Below are 22,569 nucleotides of genomic sequence, written 5' to 3'. Positions count from 1 at the left end.
TGGCTAAATCCTTCTCAGTTTCCAAGTGTACTTGTTAAGAGCAGGGAGGACTTTAACTATTTGCTTAATTATATATTTAAATAAGTGAGTTCTCTTGAATCATAGCTTTGAATCATTGCTATTACCTTGTAGTGATTAAAGAGTATAATGTGCCTTACAGTTACAATTGCACAAATTGGAACCATGAATCATTTCTTTTACTTTCATTCTAAATATCTAGTAGTCCTGAAGTCACAACCCTGCATTATTGGATAGTCCTGAAATCACCACTCTATTTATTGTAAGAATTTTTCAACAAAGCTTTTTTACTGTTGAATACCGGTTTCTTTTAACTGAAATTTAGCAGAAGACTGCCAAAAGAGAAAATCTTTCAAAGAATTTTCATCTGAACTATTTCTTGGGTGGAATATGAAATTTTAATGTTTGAAATAGCAAGATTGTAGGGCTAGCTCAGAGAATCTGAAGAAGGGACTTAATCAATCCTGAGCTCCCCTATTACATCGCAACTGGCCATTGCACTCATTATGTCCCTTTTTCTTGACCCTGCCTTTCAAGTAATCACATTCATATTGCCTTCTTTTTTTTTTCAAATACAAAATAAAATCAAATTTTGAAACCTTTTAAATTATATTCTGGTTTCCCATATTCCTCTTCTCAGGATTCATAAAAAGCAGATAAATCTGCATCAGGCTTATTACTTGTGTGTAGCATTTTTTATTAATTTTTTTATTTGACTTTTCTAATACTAGAAATATTTTTTCTTAAATCAGCATCTTCATAAAAATAAGATTAATATCCGGATGTTTAATGCTATACTTGCAATGACATTAGTAAAAGCAGGGGCAATATTAATTTAACCTCAGATTTGAAGACAGAAGGAATCTGATATCTAAATTTCCATGCAAGCAAACTGCATTCACCCATACTTTCACACTGCCTACAGTATGAAGGGGCATTTTAAAATCTCTGGTTTACCAGTGAATGCAGTAATTTTCATGTTCACATTTTATGTAATTTTGCTTTCATATGTGTGAGGACTGCTAGCTTTTGCTGAATGTCTTGTGCATGAATTGCCAAAATATTAGTTTCCTTATCTTCAGCTGTGGTCACCTTTGGAGATAATAGTATCTATAATCTCAAAATTGTTGCACAGTTTTCAAGTACATCAACACTTTACAATACACATCTTTCTTACCTCTGGCATACAGGTCAGATGTTTCCCAGCAATAGTAGAATATGGGTTTGATGTGGTTGTCTCAGAGCTTGGAGTGAAAGTTCTTGCCCTATGCAGTCGTTTTCTTCATTGTATCTCCTGCTACTACTACTGCTACTGCTACTACTATCATCACCACCACCACCACATATAATTTCGGTCAGATACTAAGGGAAAAAATCTTTTGTACCAAATGAAAATAATTTGATTGATACTATTGCAAATGGTTTTACAAGAAAAAGAACAGTAATATATACAGAACCCAGGGTTGTATAGATGTGTTTTATCTGGGAGCTATTTGCATAGTCATGTGATCTAGAAAGCAAGAAACTACATTGAAAAAAAATGCTTTACTGAACATCAATCATGTTATAAGACTTTACAGACTAGAGTACTATACATGATTAAATAAAAAAGTAAGAACTCATTAATATTTGTTAAATTAGACTTTATTAAACAACTTAGAATCGTCAACTAATTTGGTTAGAAAGTGACCTCAGGAATTTTACTGTACCTTGCCCTAAAAATACCTGCCAGCTTTGAAGTTAGATGAGACTGGATTTGACTTGCTATGTAACCTTTTGCAATATAAATTCCTGTAATAAGAGATACATAAAATAAGAGATAAATTCCTGTAATTCTTGCTTGCAAGAATCTTACAGCTCTATTACAGTCTAACTTATGAAGCATCTCATGTTATATTAATAAGTGTTACATGGACAAAAACTGTGTTGCATGAAGTCATAGAGTACGTTTTGAGTCGTGTTAGTTCCAAGTAAAAATTACTTGTTTTCTCCTTTCAGAAAGGGTACACATTTATGGCTGAAGCACGTACTGGTGACCTGCCTGTGGCAGCTGGAAGATGGAGGCTCCGGCTCATCAGTTCTCATAGTCCACTCCCATTTCTCTCTCGTGAGGCTGTAAATAATGTCTATTCTACTAAAGAAATTAAAGAGTATTACATACCCAATGACAAGCATGTAATGTTCAGGTAAATATTGAGAGAAGAATGATTAAATTCTGCTTTTCATATGGACCATCCCTGACAGAAAAGTATGTTCTTTACTCTTTCATAGAAGGGGAGGGTATTAAGGCAAATATCTGAATTTTATGGGACATCAATGTGCAATACCAAATTTAACATTTCATTTGTAGAAGTGTTATTTACTGGAATATTGCCACTGCTTAATGAAGAACAGGTATGAAGTACACAGACTATAACTTTAAAATCATAATAGCAGTATTTTGCATTTCTCTAAGCTCGATCTTGAAATCTTATCCATATGTCAGTTACTGAAATTCCACAGTCCTTTGGGGGATTAAATATATGTTAAAATCAAGATTTTGCAGGTGGGGAGGAGACATAAAGTTTGATATATTTTTTTCAGCTATTCAGATGAAGCTTTAAATAATGCAGAAATACAATGCTTTCTTTTCTGATATATTAGACCAATTTCCATCTTGCAGTGTTGGCAGAAAAATTTATGTGCATTTTATTTTAGCATGCTGATTCTTTTAACAGAACTTATTGAATAAAAACATGATGATTTAATTTTTATTAATCCTTCCTTAATTGATTAAAGTTTATTAAAAACAGTTATTCTGGCTGCGTTTGAGTTCAGAACTGACCCTGACTAAATCACTATACTTAAGTTTTTACACAAAGGACTACACCATGCACTAAAACAGGCCCCGTGCCTAGAGCTGATTGCATGTATGTATTTTGAAGGTGAATTCTAGAACATTTTGCCTTGATTCCTGACAATTTGTATTAATATTTCAAATCAATGGATTATTGGGATAGAGGTCTATTCAACAGGAGGAATCCCTTTCAATATAAATGAAGAAAGCGTGTAATGGAAATATAACAAATGCACTCAAATTCTGTAAACTCTCTCTTTCTTGATGAGTTTTTTTCTTTTTCTTCCCTCTGGTGTTGGCAATCTTTAAAAAGTTTATTTTAGAATATTTATATATTTTTGGCTCCAAATGTGCTGAAGTCGGGGTGATAGAGTTTTTATGTGTTGTTTGTTTGTTTGCTTGGTGAGATTAGTCTAACAATTTGAATTTATGGACAAAAAGCAAGTAATATATAATGTTATGAGTCATAACAAAACTATTATTTAAATTTCATCCTAAAACTCTAATTCTACAATCTTTTAATTCCACAGTCTTTTAAATTGACCAGATAAGCAGCTGCTGTCTAATGAGATAGCTCTACCCTTTTGAAAGCAAAGCTTTCTTTTATTTTCTTTTGCTCAGTTACTTTTTAATTGAAACAGTTCCTTAATCTGGCTAACCATGTTTTTCAACAAATACTAGTACAGTAGGAGGGAAAATGTATATCTGGACATTCGATAAGGCAGTGAAAAAAAGAAATGGCAAGACCACCCCTTTTTTTTCAGCAGCATTTACTTTGACCATGGATTCACTGCACTAAACTTCACTACAGAAAGCTTAGCCCACCAGATTGCAGGAAAACAGTTGACTACAAACTCAATTTTAAGTGTTCGCTTCCAGGTCAGCACAAGGTTTAGGTACTTGCCTAAAAAAGAATGACCTGGTATATTTGGTTATGTTGCTATCATTTTTGTCTTCCTCTTTAGGTATTCAGTAAAAGTCTCAGCACCACATATTGCTACAGTGCAGGTACAAACCTCTAAATCAGATGTCTTCATTAAACTACAAGTCCTAGATAATGAGGAAGAAATTGTGAGTGTCACTGGAAAGGGCCATGCAGTCATCCCTGCTTTTAATTTCTTGAGTAATGAAACACTTTTGAGTTCCCATTGTAAGTATTGTATTCTGTACTTGATATGAGGGATATACATTCTTACAGTAACATTAGATAATCAGAGAAAATATTATTTCTTCCTACTTTTTCCATGAATCCCTAATCGCTTTGTGATTGAGTGAAATCAGCTACATTTCTGAGCAATGAACAGGAGTCCTTGGTCCTCAGCAAGGAGGAAGGGTACCGAAAGGATTGATTGAAATAAGGTGTCCAGCCTTATTTTCTTTCTCTGCCTTTTGGTCTTGTTTTATATCTGAGTAGAGTTTTGTGGATAATTGAAGTAGCTTCTCAGTTCTGAAAATTTTTATGCATATGCTTGCCTTGTCCTTGAGAACTGAAATATGTTTTCTTTTCAAGATCTTGCCTTTATTTGTTTGATTGTAAAGTTCAAAAAATTTTGGCTGTTAGGAAACTGATGCCCAGATCATGGGACATGGTAGATAATTCGCAGATTACACTGAGCCTTAGGGTTTAAATGCACCATCCTAAGCATCACTCCTTTTAGCAGAAGCACATGTTTTATTGGCTTCTCATCCATCATATGAGTCCCAAAGTACAAGGCAAAGACTCTTGAATAAATGATGTATTATTTATCCTTAAAAAAAATCTCTCAATTTTTGACCCTACCTCTGCTACAGCTTTACAATCATATTCATGGAAATAGAAGACACTGAAGGAAGAGCTACTTGCCCCAGACTTGCAAAGGTGGCATATTTATTATACTTCCTATACTATTGTCAGTTCTTTATGATAGCAACTGAAATACTGAGAAAATTTGTACCTTATGGGAATACTTGAATTTAAACAAAATTTCCTTTGAGAAAAATTTATTTGAAAGTTACAGCAAACACCTCACTCATTTTTGGCTGAACAGTTGAATCAAGTTCATTTGCTCGAATTTTTTGTTTTGTTTTTATTGCCATTCATTACATTGCAGTCTTGTCAGCTCACCTCTCGTTAAAGGTGAGAACTAGTGTGTGTTCAAAGGTCACCTTTCATAAGTATGCTAAAATTAATGTATTTTCTCAAAGTACTTTGAAACTAGTGATTGTACCTAGCAATAATCCAGCTGGCATCAGTTAAAACTGACTCTCTGTAGTCCAGCAAACTAACTTTCTGAGTCTACTGTATGCCCAAGACTGGCAGCATATAAATACTGGGAGAAGGGGCAAGGAGGTAAGGAAAATTAAGCCAAACTCTTTTCAGTGGTGCCCAGTGACAAGACAAGAGCCAACAGGCACAAACCGAAATACAGAAAATACAATTTAAGCATTAAAAAAGGTGATTTGGAGGGGGGAGGAGTTGTATGGCTTGGGGTTTTCTTTTTTGTTTCATTTTTACACTCAGAGTGTCAAACACTGGAACAGGTTGCCCAGAGAGGTTTTGGAGTTTTCATCCTTGGAGATAATCAAAACCCAACTGGACGTGTCCATGAGCAACCTGCCCTAGCTGACCTAAGGAGGTATTCATTTACAACCAGACTTAATAGAGAGAGTCTTCAGCTTGAGATTGTAGCAATGCTCTGCCATCAGCCCCCTCTGATGTAGCGAGATAACTCCCTGCATGCTCCAGAGGGCAGAGTTAGGTTATCTGGACATCCTCTTTCATGCTTCACTTGCAGGCTTTTAGAAGTTAAGAGTTCTGCCAAACTGAGTACTCAAGAACTCCAGTAGCTGTTTGCTACTGGCATTTTTATTATTTGATAAAATTGGGGCTAGGCTACTGTAGAAGCTAAAACAAAACTGGAATGAATATTTTGTCATCTGAAAGCACGCTCGGCCAGTTAATTGACATTTGATTTTGAAGTGGTGCTTAATCTTACTGTTCGGAAACAATAGATGCAGCTGAATGAAGTACATAATTCTTAGGCAGATTTTCAATAATTGTCCCTGTAGTGCTTAGGTAATTTTTAACAAAAATGAAGTACCATCTACCTGCTTCCGCTACACTTCTTATATGTAATAGATTTTAGATGCTACTGCTATGCCATCTTAACTTCTTTCATAATCTTCATTTCCCTGTTTTCTATATACTTCACTTCTTAATCAAGCTATTTCCATTTTATTTGTAAGATCAGGTACTATTTTGAATTTTTTATTATCTCTGTGGGTTTCATGTTGAAAATTATATTCTTCATAAGCATTACAAGTTTGCTTAAATAAAGCAGTTGTTCATAAGCAAACAAGTCAGCTACTGTACTCTCCATGGATGCCATTATAGATCAATGTTGTAAGATATTAAAGTCTTCAGTCCTTTTATGAAGACACTTAAATAATAAATCTTCTGTAAATCAATCAGTTTCTGCCTGTTTGAGCATATTCAGAACCTGAGGCAAAGACAAGTTGTTCAAATACTGGATTATTGCTTTGCTAAAGCCCAAAATAGCATCATATTTCATGTGCTCACCTCCGCTATTTTGAACTGTGTAATTTCCCAACATGATCCTTTAGAAAAATGTTTTATCTAAATTTCCAATGCTGTGTGAGAAAAATAACTAATTTAATCATGTTTATGAAACATCTTGATTTCTGCCTCAACTGCACCTTGTTATTACCAGAAATGTAAAATTAAATACCATGGAGACCATGGTCTCAAAGTACAATTCATCAGATGACAGTGTTGTGGTTTTAAAGGAAGTCATGGAGAACCTGTCATGATTCTGTCTCAGTTACCAAGATAATCAACAGTTATTTTTTGGTTGCTGATTTTGGAATGTGGGAATGGATTCTTTAGTAGACTCATGGAAATAGAAGCAGGAAAGCCGTAAGATAGCTGAGATTAGGGTCAGCATCACAATACTTGAAATAAATTGCCAAGTTACCCTCACTAAAGTGAAGGAGAAACTTCCTTTCAGGAAACTGTCTTGTTGGCAAAGATCATTGTCTGAAGACTGAAATATGTTAAAAGGCACGATCAGGTGAAAGAGAAGAGAAATGGGTTCCAACAGATGCTGGAAGGGAGAGGTTGGGACAGAATAACTAAGAAGCACATTTTGTCTTTTCCAGACTGGCAGGGGGCATAGGTGAGAAGAACTTTATAAAGTAACCTGAGAAATCAGACACTCACGTTAGGCTTCTATCTCTTATTCTTATGTGCTGTGATACAAATAATTTCTGCTAATTTAAAATTATTTTAATCCATTCTGAATCATTCAGTGAAATATCTGTTATATTAACTTGATTGAAAATAGGAAGGTTGTCATATCACGTTCGTATTCAGCAGTGGAGCCTATAAAAAAGCATTATGATTTTAGACTGTATTTGAAGGTGAAATGAATATTCTGATGCCATTTAAGTGTGGATGTGTGTGTATAGAGAGCTGTCATTTGGAAGGAATGACTGTGAAGCTGTCACTGTTCGATTTTTTTTTTTTTAACTATTACTATTATTTTTACAATATTAGACAAAGTGGCCTTAAGTTCTTTTCCTATTTATGCATCCTGTATATCACAAAGAAGACATTTTGTGTTACTGTTTCAAATCTTTCACAGCATCCAAACTAAATGAAAAGATTATGAAATGTACTCAGTATAACCAATATGACAGTATCATATTGCCGAGCCTGCTGAGTGTCTGTAGGTGCAATTTTTGGCATTGTAAAAGCATATTTCTTTGCTATTGTCAAAAGTGTTAGGATATTATGGACTGTACAATAACAATCAATATAGAAACCTCCTGAAATACTGATGCCAAGTTCAGGTGGGGATTTGTACAATTGGCACTCATTACGACAGGCTTCATACCATCAGTATCTAGTTGTTCTCTAAAAAAGTGTGTTTTCACAGAATAGGAATAATCAGAAACCACTGCTATACCATCAGCACCGAACTTGTTAGTTAAGCAAGACACAATCCTCACATTTGAGACCTATGCAGTATCACACGTGTTCTGCCTCTCATAGAATTGATCGCTGTATTGAGAGAAGTACTCTTAAGTGGCATTATTGTGCAAGCATCACCAATAAAACGTTATCCCTGTTTCCCACCCACAACCTGTTAATTCATCTCCAGTCACAGCTGTTTTATAAATGTCTTTTATAGCTCAAAACCTACATTAAACCAATTGATTTTGAATATATTAACCTCTCTTGAGATGTAGCAGATGACTTGGACCTTGAACATTCGCTTGCCAATAAAGAAGTTACATATTGACACATTGCAAGCACAACTCATTTTGTTGATACAAGCATAGTAGTCCTATAAGCACAGATAGGCAAGTGAATGTTCATAATCCTTTTATTTCCATAGTAGCAGCCTGATACAATCCAGTCTCAAATTATCAAAATCTCATTCAGATATTTATTTGAATCTGGAACTAAGGTAGGTAGGACTTCCTTCTAGTCAGAACTTTGCTTAGGAAAACCAAGACTGAATATTTACGTATGTAGTAAGGAAAGTAATTTGGTGTCACAGCACCACCTGGTGACAATTTCTAGAAATATTATTTTGGATGTGTATGCATTTTGGGCAACTTTCCCAAGCCATCTTTCCAGCAAGGAAAGCAGAATGAGTCTTATGGAGGATTCCACCATTCTGAGCTATCTTCATGGCAAGCTCATCCTCTGGGCAAACCATTATAAAGTTTTTCAATACTTAAGCTTTTCAGGTTTAGGAGAGAGAGAAAAGGAGGATAGTGAGACATTCATAAGAGCTAATTACAGCCGAAAAGAGTACAACCTCCCTTGAAACCCACCTACCTTGGTATGTATAGGTAGGCCCCTTCAGAAGGCAGTGCACAGGTCTAAAGCCCAGACACCAGACCTCCTGGAGAGGAGCTGGCCTCTCTGTTGCCTACAAGAGGGAGTATATTTAGTTGGCCTCACTGCTTTAAAGCTACCTTTTTGTAAATTATTTGCACTGTCCCTTGATAACAGTGCTCAGGCAGGCATTGAAGATCTTTCCTGACTAGAAACTTTCATGGAAATATTGCAAATGGTACCCTAAAGGCAAGTTACCCAACTGGAAAATGTCTGTATGTAGAGTCATTCTTCCATGTGGAATCCAAATCGTTTCTCTGCAGCAGGCTTTCACACAGATGTAAAAGAACATGCAAGATTCCAGTCTCTGGATAATGTTTCTTCTTCATCCAAATGCACTTCTGTTGAGTGAAAGCCTCGTGATTTTTGTTCCCTCTGATGAAAGACTTGATAATCTAACCACTCTGAGTTATGTCTCCTCTCATTTTCACAGCATGGGAAGCTAACTGGTATCTGGAAGGCTCAGCAGGCTCTATTTGAGTGAGAAACTATTCCACAGACACAGGCTTGCTTAGGCATATCTTCTACAAAACAGCAGCCATGGAGTTGCATTGCTCTAAAAAATGGGTTAGAACACACTAAATATTGTCCTTCGAGTTTCTCTTAGAGGCTGCCTTACCACAGGGACAGCAACAGGGGTAGTTCAGGTGCTAAAGATTCTGAATGGCACACAGAAGAGCAACTCATAGCTTGTGATTAGGAGGTTGAGACATCTTGAAGAAAGCATCTCTGCAAGGTCTTGTTTTCATTTCCCAACTTCTACTGATTTTCTTAGGAAAAAGGAAGCACTGCCTTACTGCAGAGGATGATGTGATAGCAAGTGATCCGTGGCATCTGACTTCCATAAGAAACAGTATTTTCTGACTCCCTTTGAGTTTCTAGTAGCACACTTAACCTCTTATTTGGCATTTATACACTGACACACCACCAGTAAATTTTGCTGAGTCTGGTCTAATAGTCCTGTCAAGTCCTGTAAACTTCCCTGGATGTTTTGTCAACCAGGTGAAACTCTACATTTTTCTTTTGAAGTGTTGCAATGATACAGTATCATCCTTTGCTTCTACAATAAACCTTGGGAAGAGTAAAGCCTTCTGTCCTCAGTAAAGTCAAAATATATCTCTTTCCCATTTGTTGGTCCAGCTATTATTAGTGTAACCCAGGTGAAGATGCTTCCCCAGATGTGGGGGGTTTGCCCTTATTCAATTTTCTGTGAGATGTTCCCTTTTAGAATTCTCTTTCCTTTCTCCGTAGACATTCAGCCAAGATAATGTCGTAGATTTCAGTGGCATTAGAAATGAACACAAGTTTATGTTTTCTGGATTAATACTTCTGTTACAGCCCGTCTTTAGCACATTCCTGGTTTCACAGTTTTCCCACATTAATACCTTCCTTAGCAGACAACCTTTATAAATGATAGACCACAAATAGTTCTATAGGTCCTTTCAAGATTCACTTTTTCTAAACTTCAGTCAGCTATGATCTTTGTGTCAGGTTGATATAAGAGACTTCTGTAAGGGTAGGAATTGCCAGAACTGTGGCCAATGCACCCTCTCCCCTCCTTCCACCGATATACACAATTCATTAAACTAAGTGAGCTATACAGAGATCCCATCATACAGAGTATGAGGCTATCTGTAGTATGTAATATATAGCATGATGCTGTGGTGGTTAGTGCAGGAAAGAAGTGTGGGGTTTGGTGGGGGGGAAATTACATGCTTTATAAATAGTAACAACAGTTATATATACAGTCTTTCAACTTTCTCATTATTTACTTTGAAGAGATTTGTGATTTGCATGCAGAATGAAATAAGGGTAGTATTTGGAATAAGCACAATTGTAATTGGAACCTTGTAAGCATAATACAGCATTAGAAAATTGACTATGGTAATTCTTTCTCATAGTTTCTGAGGGCATCTGTTTACCTCATATCAGTAATTCATAGAATTTCTGGAAATTTACACTGACATTTTTTATCATCTTGCAGCAAGCAAAACCCAGATTATTCAAAGTAGTACAAAGAAGGAATCAGAAACTGGAGGATCAAAAAAAAAAGGTCATATTTCATCTTCAAAGGACACCAAAACTTCTATCAAGCCAAGATTTGTACGAGAAGGTCTACCTATATTAGAAGAATCTTTCCTCTTGGAAAACTTTCAAAATAATGATGGAAGTCCACAACGAGTAAGAGATTCCAAATCACTGGGATTTGGAAAAAACCAACCAAACAAACAAAAAACCAAACCAATGAAGGGGTATTGATAATTCTTTTGGTACATGTGGAGATCTGATATCCTGAGCCAAGAACAAGGAATCCAAAATTAAGATTGTTGGTAGCTTCTGAATGAGGCTATGGAGAAAGGATAATGTGCAAATATGAATAACCAAATAACAAGGGGTCATTTTTGTTTCCAAATCAAGGTGATATATTCAATCTTTAAATGTTCTTTGTTTGCCAAATCCGGTTCAAGTATAGGGTAACTTTCAGTGAAGGGCCAAAAACTACCAATAATGAAGTTAAACTTCTGATGCTTCAGTGTGAGTTTTCTTTGAAATATGAAGTAGGAGAAGGTCATCTTTAACAGTTTTAAGAGAAACACCTATTGCCAGTTAGCTGAAAGCTTTAGCAACACACACACAATAGCTGCTACTTGAACCGAGTTTCTCAGCAAGGGATGTCAAAACCAGGGATTTTTCTTGACTTCACCTAGGATTATTTGTCTATCTGAAAAAAACAACATTCATCTTCTCAAACAGTTCTTGTTTCTCTATCTCCAAGTGTTTCTCTACTGTGATTTTTCCTGATAATTGAGTTCAATTGCAACAAAATATTCCAAGGAAAAAACAAAAAAACTATTGAGAAATAAATTCCAGGGTTGTTCCTTTGACTCAGAACTGGCTTTAGAATTTGGAAAGCAATTTTTAAAGAGAATAATTTCCTGTTCAGTGTAGCCAATGTTTTAAAATAACCCATGGAACCTGTTACCTCTACCTCAAATTAAGACATTATTGAGTGCTAGTATTAGGGCTCAAAACCTTGTAGTAGGTCTTAAAATCAAAGACAAAAGTCTTTGTTTTAGCACATGGCGTATATAGGAAAGTTACATGGAAATCTTAAAGGAATGTAGCTCCTTATTGTATAGCCCAGTTTAGTTTCACTTGATAAATGCATGAGTAATTGTTTAATTTCACAGGAATTAAAATAAAATCTGTCCATTTAACACTAATTTTTTAAGCTTCTTGTGAATACTGTAATGTGCAAGCTTTTAAGTTATGTGTTTTATTTGCTGAGTTCAATAGCTGGCAGTTCACTAACCTACAGGACTTGTGAGTGCTTACTGTAATTGTTATGTCTTCAGCATGTTAATGTACTGCATTTTCTTTCACAGTCTTACAAGTATATCATACAAGCATTGGTGTTGTATAATAGTTGGCCACTTACAGACAGTCAGTCTCTGTTTGTTCAGGAACTAAAAGAAATTGAGAAAAATGAAATCAAAGGTAGGTCAGTCTAAGTATGTATTTAGTCACATGCATCATGTTACTGATTTTAAAAAATGTTATATTACCACAAGCCAAGACCATTTGACATTTTTTCTTTTATTCATTTCTTGAGTGAAATAATTAAGAAACAAAGCTCTTTGTTCTGTGCTTCATAGAAATGAAGTTTGATTACATGATTCCTTCAGTTCACAAATTATAAAGAAATCAGAGAATACTCTGCAAAACCCACTTAAGCTTCTTAGAGCTCAACTTTAGGTAGGGACCTGGAACAGTTGTAGAAGTGTGACTGCTCCTACACTCAGAGACCTATGAAGTGTAATATAAAGGCACAGTGCCCTGACAAAGTGCATCCAAACATAGAAGTTTGTACTGAAACTAAGAAAGGTACCTGCGGATAATTTAAGAAAATGCACTGACAAGAGCAAAAAAAAAGGCCTGGTTTGGGATACGTATAACTTCTGTAGTGCTAGGAGAAGAATTTAGGCAGGAGGCAAGACTAGCAAAGGTCCCAAGGACAGGCTGTATATTCAAGCCAGGAAGGGGACAGAGGAATTACAGAACCTTTTCTTTTTTTTCCAGATTCTCTTAGCATTTCTTGTTAAGGGACAGAAAAAAACCCAACATGTATTAAAAGCAGTTAGAATACTAGTCAGTATCCTAGAAATTAGATAAATGTCTCATATTTGCTTCTCCTTTTACCACTGGGGCTGACACAGAATGATTTAGATCCTAATTATGTTAGAGGAAAATTTATCATGCTGGACCCAACAGCCCAAGAGGGGCGAGGCTGTTACCGTTCCACATCCCCAGGTCATACCATTAGTGAGGCTGAAGATGTAGTCCCAGCAGGCACACACACACGGAACACACATACACACTATGTATATACATATATATGTTGCCAGCCACACAGATCACAGACACTGAGAGCACTCGCACAAACTCAGACAGCACCAATGTCCTCACGCTGCTTCCCTCTCTGGCTGGACAGGGTGGAAGTTCACTGGAGAGACTATATATATATATATATATATATATGAAAAAGGTGGATCCTTCCAGCAACTTAGACACCTAGCCTGCTCCATAGCTGGCCCCTGGATCCCATATGAGCTTTTGAGCCTGCAGCCCTACTCCAGCTGCTGGTGTAGACCATCACACACACACACACGCAGCTGACTCCCCTGGACTTTCACCTTTAGATTCCTGCAGAACCTAAAATATTCCTTTCCACCATTTGGTAAATTTCCCATATCATTAATATTAAAGTTCTGTAACTCAATTTTTAAAATATAAGATAAGGAGAAATTATTTCCGTTATCCTTCCTCATATATATACACTTGCTAATACCCTTAAATTTTCTTAGGAAGATTTGATCTTTATTTATTAGTGGTGTTTCTTACTTCTTACTCTGGTTACCTATTTCTGGTTGAATGTCTGATTTTTTTTTTTTATTTTTTTTTTTATTATTTTCATTACCCTGGGCTGAAGTTAGATTCATCAGTAGTAGTTGCTGACATATATAATTTTATTTCCTCTTTTTGAGTGCCACGTTTGAGATTTTTGTAGTCCTATTTCAGCTAGCATTACAGAACTTTACAAAGATGTATCTTGTTGATTCACTATAGTCCCTAGTCAGTTTTAGTAATATTTGAGGAGCTGTGCCACGTAGCCTTACAGGACTGGAATGCACAGCTTTTTAGTGGTGATTTCACCTGCTTTTTGTTTGTTGCACTCTTCACAAAATCATCACTTCTTCCTAGATGACTCCATTTATTCTCCTTGTTTACCCCTTAGTGCTAGGCTGCTTCTTACAATAGACATCCTATAACATTGTCTTATCTTTCTGAGCCAGCTACGTAGTAACAGCTTGCACTTACCACACCACTTATGGTACTGGTGTATATCCTTTCATACAGATATCACCATGGTCTGTAAAGCTGCAGGTCAAAGGAGGTCACTTAATCTCTTAAGTTTCTTCACTACTTTTCAGTTGTTATAACTGAAGCTTGTCAATCTCATGAGTATTCTCATGTTTAGTTCAAGGTAGAAGTATTCCAGTTCATAGGTTCCCTTCTCCATGTTAACTGATGCTTTGGCTCATTTGGAGTCAACTGTACTCAAGCCACAGTCAGTGATAACGAGCACGTTTCTCTTGGGATTCTTTTTAAATGTTGTGATTTCTGTGTCCTCTCTTAATTGCTGCCTTTCAAAGTAACCCAAATCCATTTCACAGTTCATTTTAACTGGGTGTTTCTGTTCATACAAGGACATCAACAGATTGCCCATGCCACCATCAGAGTTTAAAAACAACATATAGCATAAAGTTTCAACACCAACACATACTGTATTTACTACTTAGCATTTATTTTATGTACCCCTATTAACAGCAACATTTATCTGAAGTGCTTACTATAGGTATTTTGGAAAAAAACATTTAATCTTTGAATCTTTTTCTGACTGTGAACTAGTCTTAAAGTAATATGAAAACTGAGCTTTACCATTTAAAGCTGCCAGCCCCAGTTATCAAACACACAATTCATATAATCACAGTGTTGGCATGTAACCAAAAAGGCATCCTCTCACCATGTGATTTTTAAGAAAGCTTCAGTGAGCCAGGTGGAAAATTCCTGCAACAAATTTTCACCATTTCAGGCATCGCTTTTTTACGTAAGACAACAGTGCCACCTGGAGTTAGTTTTGTATTAAAGCTAATTTATCATGGTAAAAGCATGTTTCGGGTTCATATTAGCATTTACTAGAGTCTTTTAAGCAAGTCTCCCTTTAAATGAAGACCCATACTATTATACTATCGATATTGGCCGATATTATAAATATTTAATAAGAACATTTTTGAAGAAAACATGTTCTCTGGCATACAGATGCTATGATAATTTTATATTTTGTGTTTGTTGATGCTTATTACTCTTTTCTTTCTTCAGAATCCTTAATGCTGCAGTTTGGCAGTACTTGTAAAAAGAACTGTATTAGCAGAAGTTATTTCATGACTAATATTTAGTCATATTTATTACATATGAAACCTCTTCAAATGTTTTATTGAAGAGTTCATTGCACAAACAAAACATTAAAAAAACATTAACTAAGAAAAACCAAGTACACAGAAATTAGAAAGTGTGAGATAATTTATTATTTATACAGTCTTCATTCTTTTCTCTCTTTTTTTCTTTTTTACCTTCCTTTGGGAACTGTTAATGGGGAACACTTCAGTGGAAAACTGGTTAAAAAAAAGTAAGGTCTGGTTCATAATTCTTGTGTGAAAGGGGAAGAATTAGCAGGCAATCTTGCAACTGCTAATACCATTTTAAGTTGCTTGACTGTGCACACAAAATTATTTTAAGATTTGTTTTGTATATATGATTTCCAGCTATTTCCTTTTTAGGTTCTTTGGTTTTACTTTTCTCATAGTAAGATCAGAAGTTTTATTGTGCAGCTGTCACAACCCAGAGTTGAATCATCAGCGTGTGCTGAATGCTTACTGCAGCATGTATTTTATATATTGCCTTAAGTTAACTGAAAAGTATGAGCTGTTGATGAGAGAAGGCTGTGTATCCAGCTGGGAGAGCAGGGGGAGATAGGGCGCCCAACCCAGGTGGTAAAGGTAGGTTTGAAAAGGCAGGAGAGGCAATATCCTTTGGAATATTCCTTTTTTTCTTCAGAGCTGGGAAAGTTTCTCCCCCAGGTTTTCTGTCCCCACGGGAGAACTTGCTGGCTCGTGCCAAGGGCAGGATTTCATGAGATGTTTAACAGGATGTCCAGTTCTCCCTCTTTATCTCTTTCCCACCTTGCCTGTCCATAGTGATTAATCACTGGTTCAGTGAAAAAATAGGTCACTGAGGATACATGATGGTGGTAGAGTTTAAAGACCTGTAGACCTCTAAGCCATGCTCTCAGCCCACCCTACGACTGCAACCATATTGGTGGTTTGCTTCTATCCTGGTGTATTTTTACTGCAACTTTAGTGCCTGGATGAGCCCAACTTTAGAAAGATTTTTGACGTTGCTATCTGTCGAGAATCCATCTGAAGATCCAGTCAGAGACAGGAAAAGCAACATCTGAGCTTCTCAGTCATTTCCTAACCAAGTCTGAAAGTTTCTCATGGGGCAAGTAATAGTCATTTCTGCCAACTACTGGGTAATTCCACTAAATGCTCAAGGCTTATTTCAAACAGTGGGAGCATGATATCTTCTCAAAGAAAGCTTCAAAAGACTCCTTATGACTAAGATACATTCTCTGTAATTTGAATCTCAATAAATGAAGAGTAGCTGTCTCTCTTGCCTAAAAAAGAGGACTGTTGTATCTCAATCTGAAGTTCTAAGTTTCAGATAAAAATTTGGTGTAATTATTTAGCTCGTTGTACGCAAGACATGAGACTGGATGATCACTGTGGTCCTTTCTGGCACTAGACTAAATGAATCTCTGAGTAAATAACAGAAAAGTGGCAGAGAAGCTAATTTTAAGAGTTATTAGCAGCTGCTTGTCATCACTGTCAATTGGTGTGATGGCCAAACTTTTCTTGGTGCCATACATATAAGGTAACTGCCACAGGGAGTTTGTGATGATCGTTGCATAAGCTATGAGCTGGAATGGGCTTTCACTGTCTGTATCATCTCCCTGCCTTTCTTCTCATCACATCCCATACAAAGCATTTGCCTGGCTTCATCCTTAGAAAAGCCCTGAGGAACTACTCCCGTCTCCCATAGAGTCAGAGTAGGCTGCATGCTATAGTGCCAAACTGCAGCCAGTGTCCCCTCCAGGAATATCTGGAGGGTGATCCCAAAAGCCGGGAGGCTGCCTGCTCTGCTGGGGGAGGGAGGAGGGCTGGGGGGGCCTGGACAGTGCAGCATACTGTTAGCGAAGAGAGCTCAACTGAATCCTGCCCTAAGCATTCATATCTGGAGTTAAAGCAGGATACCTCACTGTAGCCCTGTCATTTCATATGCTTGTTTGTTATCTATCTACTAACTTCTGAGTGTATACCATAAGTCCAGAGCATCAAAATGTTAAAATTCAGTGTCAGAAAATATTTATAGAAGCCGAACAAAACTTGTGGTATCCCATGACATAGAAAAGTCTTTGTCTGATATCATTTAGCTAGTAACACTGAATGTCTCTTGAGTGTTTGTATAAACAGTAAATAATCTTTAAAAATTAATAATTCACTGAATAATGCATGTATACCAGCCTGATTTGTGGTGTTAATATGTTATGGTAATGTCAAATGAAATGGAAAGCCATTTATGTAATGATATTATAACTTCAAATAATGTCATCGCTATTTATTTTATATTTGCATTTCCTCTGGAGCTGTTTTAGTATCTTCAGTATTTGTGGACACCACTTTAATTTTTGCTTTCATTCTTTAATGTGTGCTTTGGTAGCACTGAATCAATTTAAGCTTAGCACTTTGGTGCCATCATACCTTATTTAAGTAGCATGAGGAGGTAAGAATAATCAATTTATACATAAACACATGTATAATGTATGATGTAATACACATATCATATAACATATATTTCTATGTGTATTATAAATATGTTTCTATAGATTTAATATTTACCTCAACCATGACATTGCAGATCTGACCCAAATCTCATTAATCATGCAGCACAGTGATTTGGCCTCAGTGGAAGGAAATCAGAAAAGCATAGCATTAAGTGAAAGGTACCTTGTTGTTATGGTCAGATGGTAAAACAGTCACTCCTTTCCTCTTTTTTCTACGAGAAATGCCCTGTTTTATTGCATTGACTAAATCTACGTTTTCAGCATTTGTTTCAATGTTTCAAGCAGTATGAAGGGGGAAGGAAATGGAGATTTCAGTCTCAGATCTTTAATCTTTCTCATAGTGTTGTGGGTCCATTCCAGGTTGTTTCAACTGACAAGTTCCTTATGCTATTAAAGCTATATGCTATTACAGGCTTTATTTATTTATGTATCTTAACAAGACTATGACATGCAAAAAGTCTTGTTAACAGTTCCCACCAGCCAAGACAGTGCAGAATAAGTGTTACAAATGTCAGTTCTCAGTATCTCTAATTCAAACATATAACATACACATGCACTGACAAAATAATTAATCCAAAATGTTCTCAGATAGTTCTGAGAATGACAATTTTGAATTTCTTAAATATGCATCAAATCTCAAATATGTTTCTTTGCCTTAACTTCCATGCATTTTTGGTGGCATGTACCTTCCCCTCTGCTCTTCACACTTTCAGGCTTACAAGGATATGCAACAGTGAGAACATTGACTTTACTTACTTTGAGCTCCCCTGCCTAGTGCATAACACTGACAGAGATTGTATGAGAAGAGAATATATATGTATGCAAAAGAAGTAAGAGTCAGACTGTGATTCTGTACATTGCAGTCTTTGGATTGACCCATACACAAGACAATAATGCAGTGACTGTTGTGCAGGGACATGGCATCTTCACAGTTAAGCTCTGGGTAAAGTGGTATTTAGGACAGATAAGGCTGTCACAGTATGTCCACCTTGTAAGTCTGTTTTTAAAAGTTGCTTTGTCCCCACATCCTTTTCTTGGTCCAACAATAAATGTTAGTGTAGTACTTGAAAGTGTCAACTAATTAACTGACTTTTCTTTGTCTTTCTGTATGGCTGTTTTGTGCTGTTACTCAACCCTGGATTTTGCATGGGGAAATACATTTCTGGATGGCAATGGTATCCTCTAATTCATCATGCATCATAACTACATCTGAATAGTACATGGGGAAAAGCATGAGGAGCACAGCTTTCCCCCAGTGCTCAATTATTCTGAAGGACAAAAGTCTGCAAGTATTCCTAAACCAAGTAGAAAAACAAAAGATAAAGCATCTGAGAAGACAGAAAAAGAGAAGTCCAGTAAAGAAAGAGGATCACTTGTATCTCTTGCATCTCGACCTGAATCTCAGGTGAGAACAAAGCAAAAAACTGGTTTTGTTGAATATGCCATCACTGTACTGAGTGTAAAGACATTTTCAGGGCTGTAGATCAGTATTACTAGCACTTCTAGTGTATCCCTTGCATTTCTCTGTGCCCTGCTTTGCCACCTTTTTAGTTTTACTCCTGAGAGAGATCGAGTTACACATGTAAAAGACATGCATCCTGCATTTAGAGATGAAATGTGCTCATTTCTTTGTTTATGTATAAAGCAACCACTGGTGGTTCCTTTTGTTGGTGTAGTTTCTGTCTCTGCTGAAGATTTATTAAATTGCGTGAATTTGCCATATTCATGTCCCATTAGGCCTCATTGTAGTGGTTTTCCTAGGTTCCCGGGGAGATGAAATAGGTCTTTCCGCCATAGTTCCTGTCTCATATGTCACAATTGTCATTAGCCTGTGGACATACAGTGGCAGAAAAATTGGTACCTACTTGCCTACTTGGAAATTATTCTCATCTGTGGTGGGATAATCTGAGTGTTCTGTGGTAGACCAAAAGGCTACTGCCAGCCTGTGTGCCTTAAAAGGAATAACTGACTTTATGGATTGCAAACAGATTAATGGAAGGCAAGGAAGGAACTGACAGCTCCTCATTTAATGGTATTGCTTTTGCTGGGAATTTTGCTGCCTCATGGCAGGTAGTTCAAGGGAAGGACATCTCCATACAGTTTTTCATGAAGAAATCTCTACTGAATTGTTTTCTTGACTAAACCTGCTGCACAGCAAACTTTTCTATGATTCTCTTCCACACCTTATTATATAGAGTTCCGGAATAGTGCCTTAACCCTTCTTTCAGAGCAGTCCAAGTGGCTGCAGTTGAGATTGTTGGCCACAGAAATGCAATGCAGCTTCAGGCTGTCAGATTTCTGCCTTCAGCTCCAGTGATGGGGTACACTGGGGGTGCTAGGATGATAGCTCTTGGGAGTTCTTCAGTCTGCCACTAAAACAGATCCAAGTTTCAAGATGGAACTGCTTGCAGGTAAAGAAGATGCCCATCTTTAGTCTCAAATAAAAGCTGAACTCCTATCTCTGCTTCTGAATCTTGGGCTTAAAAGTTCTACAGATGGTACAGTTTCCAGAAATATATGCAGCCCAATATCTCATTCATCAGTCAGACAGCAGAATAGTCTCCTACACTTGAGGCACTACTTACACCCTACAGTTCTGGAGAAGCCATGCGTTAAGGCAGTTTAGAAAATTTGGGAAGTGATTGGAAAAACCAGATGCCTCATAAGACAGAGCAAGGTGGATTTCTACACAAAAAGCCTAGTTTAATATAGTAAGACTTCTAGTAAAAAGGGAGAGGAGAGGAGAGGAGAGGAGAGGAGAGGAGAGGAGAGGAGAGGAGAGGAGAAAGTGAAAGAGGGAAGGGAAGGGAAGGGAAAGGAAGGGAAGGGAAGGGAAGGGAAGGGAAGGGAAGGGAAGGGAAGGGAAGGGAAGGGAAGGGAAGGGAAGGGAAGGGAAGGGAAGGGGGAAGGGAAGGGAAGGGAAGGGAAGGGAAGGGAAGGGGGAAGGGAAGGGAAGGGGGAAGGGGAGGGGAGGGGAGGGGAGGGAATAATAGCTACAAAATACTGTTGTTCAGACAGACTGTTGAAAAGAACCGGGAGTGTGGAGCATGCTATATGGGAGTGGAGAGAAGCATATAAACAGAATACCTCCAAAAGCTTCTAGACATTGCAAAGTCATATTCCTTTCCTTTGGCAGCCGCCGTGTAGTAATTCATGTCAAAGTCTATCAATGTGTAATGTATATCAGTCAGGAAACTGAAACCAGGATACAGAAACATAACTTTATCCTATATAGTGGTGTTAGATGTATACCAGTGAATACATTACGTTTATGATACTTTAGTTTCAGCAAGCTGCTTCAAACAAACCGTACTGGACTTTACGTCTAGTTAGTGAGCAGAGAGAGGCAGACATTCTGGAGGTGAAGAAAGACACCCAGCGAGCAGATGAGATCAAAGCCATGAAACAAGCATGGGAGACTGCAGAGCCAGGAAGAGCTATCAAGGTATATCAGAGTACAATCTTTGCAGTAATGTTTTTTTCACACGTTCCAGGAGCTGCTGTGATGGTAGAGTGGTTGCCACAACAGAGACCTGACTTCATATAGCCGTCCTCTTCACCACTCTGTGGGAGACAGGAACTATTACACAGGTTAAAGAATCAGAAGTGATTACGTGCATGAATTCTGGGCAGGAATCCAGATCATCTCCTTTAGACTGCTGTAGATCACTGAGACTTTAGATTTGACTTTACAAAACAGAGACAAGTTTCTCCTTAGAAAGCCCACCACGTCTGCACAATTTCAAAGCTGCTTCTTGTGACAAGTTTAATGTTTAGCATGAACAGATTCTAGTGAGAAATACACTGTTATAAACATGCCAAAAAGATTTTTCTTGACAAACTGGCGCCTGGCCATATCATCACTGAAATTGTCCCCTGCAGCCAGGATTCCCGTCTTCATTCTGGGTTGCAGGTTACCCATGAGCCTGTACCTGCTGCTTTGTATGAATTCACTGTTTTGGAGAAGCAATACTAACTCAGATATCTATCAGCTGCAGCTGGGCTCTTTTGACATGACGTATGCTTAAGATGGAGAAATAATACAAGTTTTTTCTAGCAAAGCAAAAAATTAAACTGCTGATTCAGAATTGGAAGCATCATTACCAAAAAAAGGAAAATAAAAGAACAAAATGCAGTCTTAAAACTTACTAACAGTTATCCCCTATCACCACCACCACCAATGACCTTTGAGGGTTATTTGGCCAGAAACCCCAGCTCAGAATCATTTTGCCTTTTTTTATATTACCTTTCGGAAATGAACCTCAGACATAGGTCTTCCCAGTTACACTTTCAGATTTTCTCAGTTCTGTTCAATGTATCCAAAGCTCAAAAATTTTTCTTACACTACCTTATTAAATTCTGATCTAAGGAGAGATGCATTACTCTGCAGCTTTGATTGGCTGTGCTGAGACTGAAAATGCAAGTACAGCGTCCTAAAGATTAGCTGGAAATTAATCCTCTTTGATTTGTAGAGTCTTTTCAGAATGCTGGTTCTACCACCATTGCCTATTTTTGATCAGAAAATCAACTGAATTACAGCTAAAGGGTTCCATTTTAAAAGCCCCTTAGGTCTGTGACATTTTTCTAAAACAGCCATCGTTAAGAAATTTGGAGCAACTACATGTAATACACTAGAAAAAGGTCTAACTCAGCGGTCTGCTATCCAGAATGAGTAGCTTCCCTCCTCCCTTCTTCCTGATCACCCTGCCCCAACATCACATGCCATGTGACCCTGGGAATTGGGTGCCTGACTCCAGGCTGATTTTTGGTTTCTCCGTCCATTCT

At 37.3% G+C, this 22,569-nt stretch overlaps 1 protein-coding gene across 1 annotated transcript in view; it reads left to right on the top strand.

Moving 5' to 3' along the window:
* ADGB (androglobin) overlaps positions 1-22,569 on the top strand; it is a 123,928-nt gene that overhangs the window by 94,537 nt on the left and 6,822 nt on the right. The window contains exons 26-31 of the mRNA XM_049800562.1: positions 2,017-2,204; positions 3,820-4,004; positions 10,747-10,943; positions 12,149-12,260; positions 19,002-19,189; positions 21,074-21,229. Of these exons, the coding sequence (XP_049656519.1) occupies positions 2,017-2,204; positions 3,820-4,004; positions 10,747-10,943; positions 12,149-12,260; positions 19,002-19,189; positions 21,074-21,229 (1,026 nt within the window). The remainder of the gene's footprint in view (positions 1-2,016; positions 2,205-3,819; positions 4,005-10,746; positions 10,944-12,148; positions 12,261-19,001; positions 19,190-21,073; positions 21,230-22,569) is intronic.

The sequence above is a fragment of the Accipiter gentilis genome, chromosome 5 (assembly GCF_929443795.1).
Source record: "Accipiter gentilis chromosome 5, bAccGen1.1, whole genome shotgun sequence".
Lineage (NCBI taxonomy): Eukaryota > Metazoa > Chordata > Aves > Accipitriformes > Accipitridae > Astur > Astur gentilis.
Note: the sequence above shows the minus strand (reverse complement) of the source record. Positions and strands in the feature narration are given on the sequence as shown.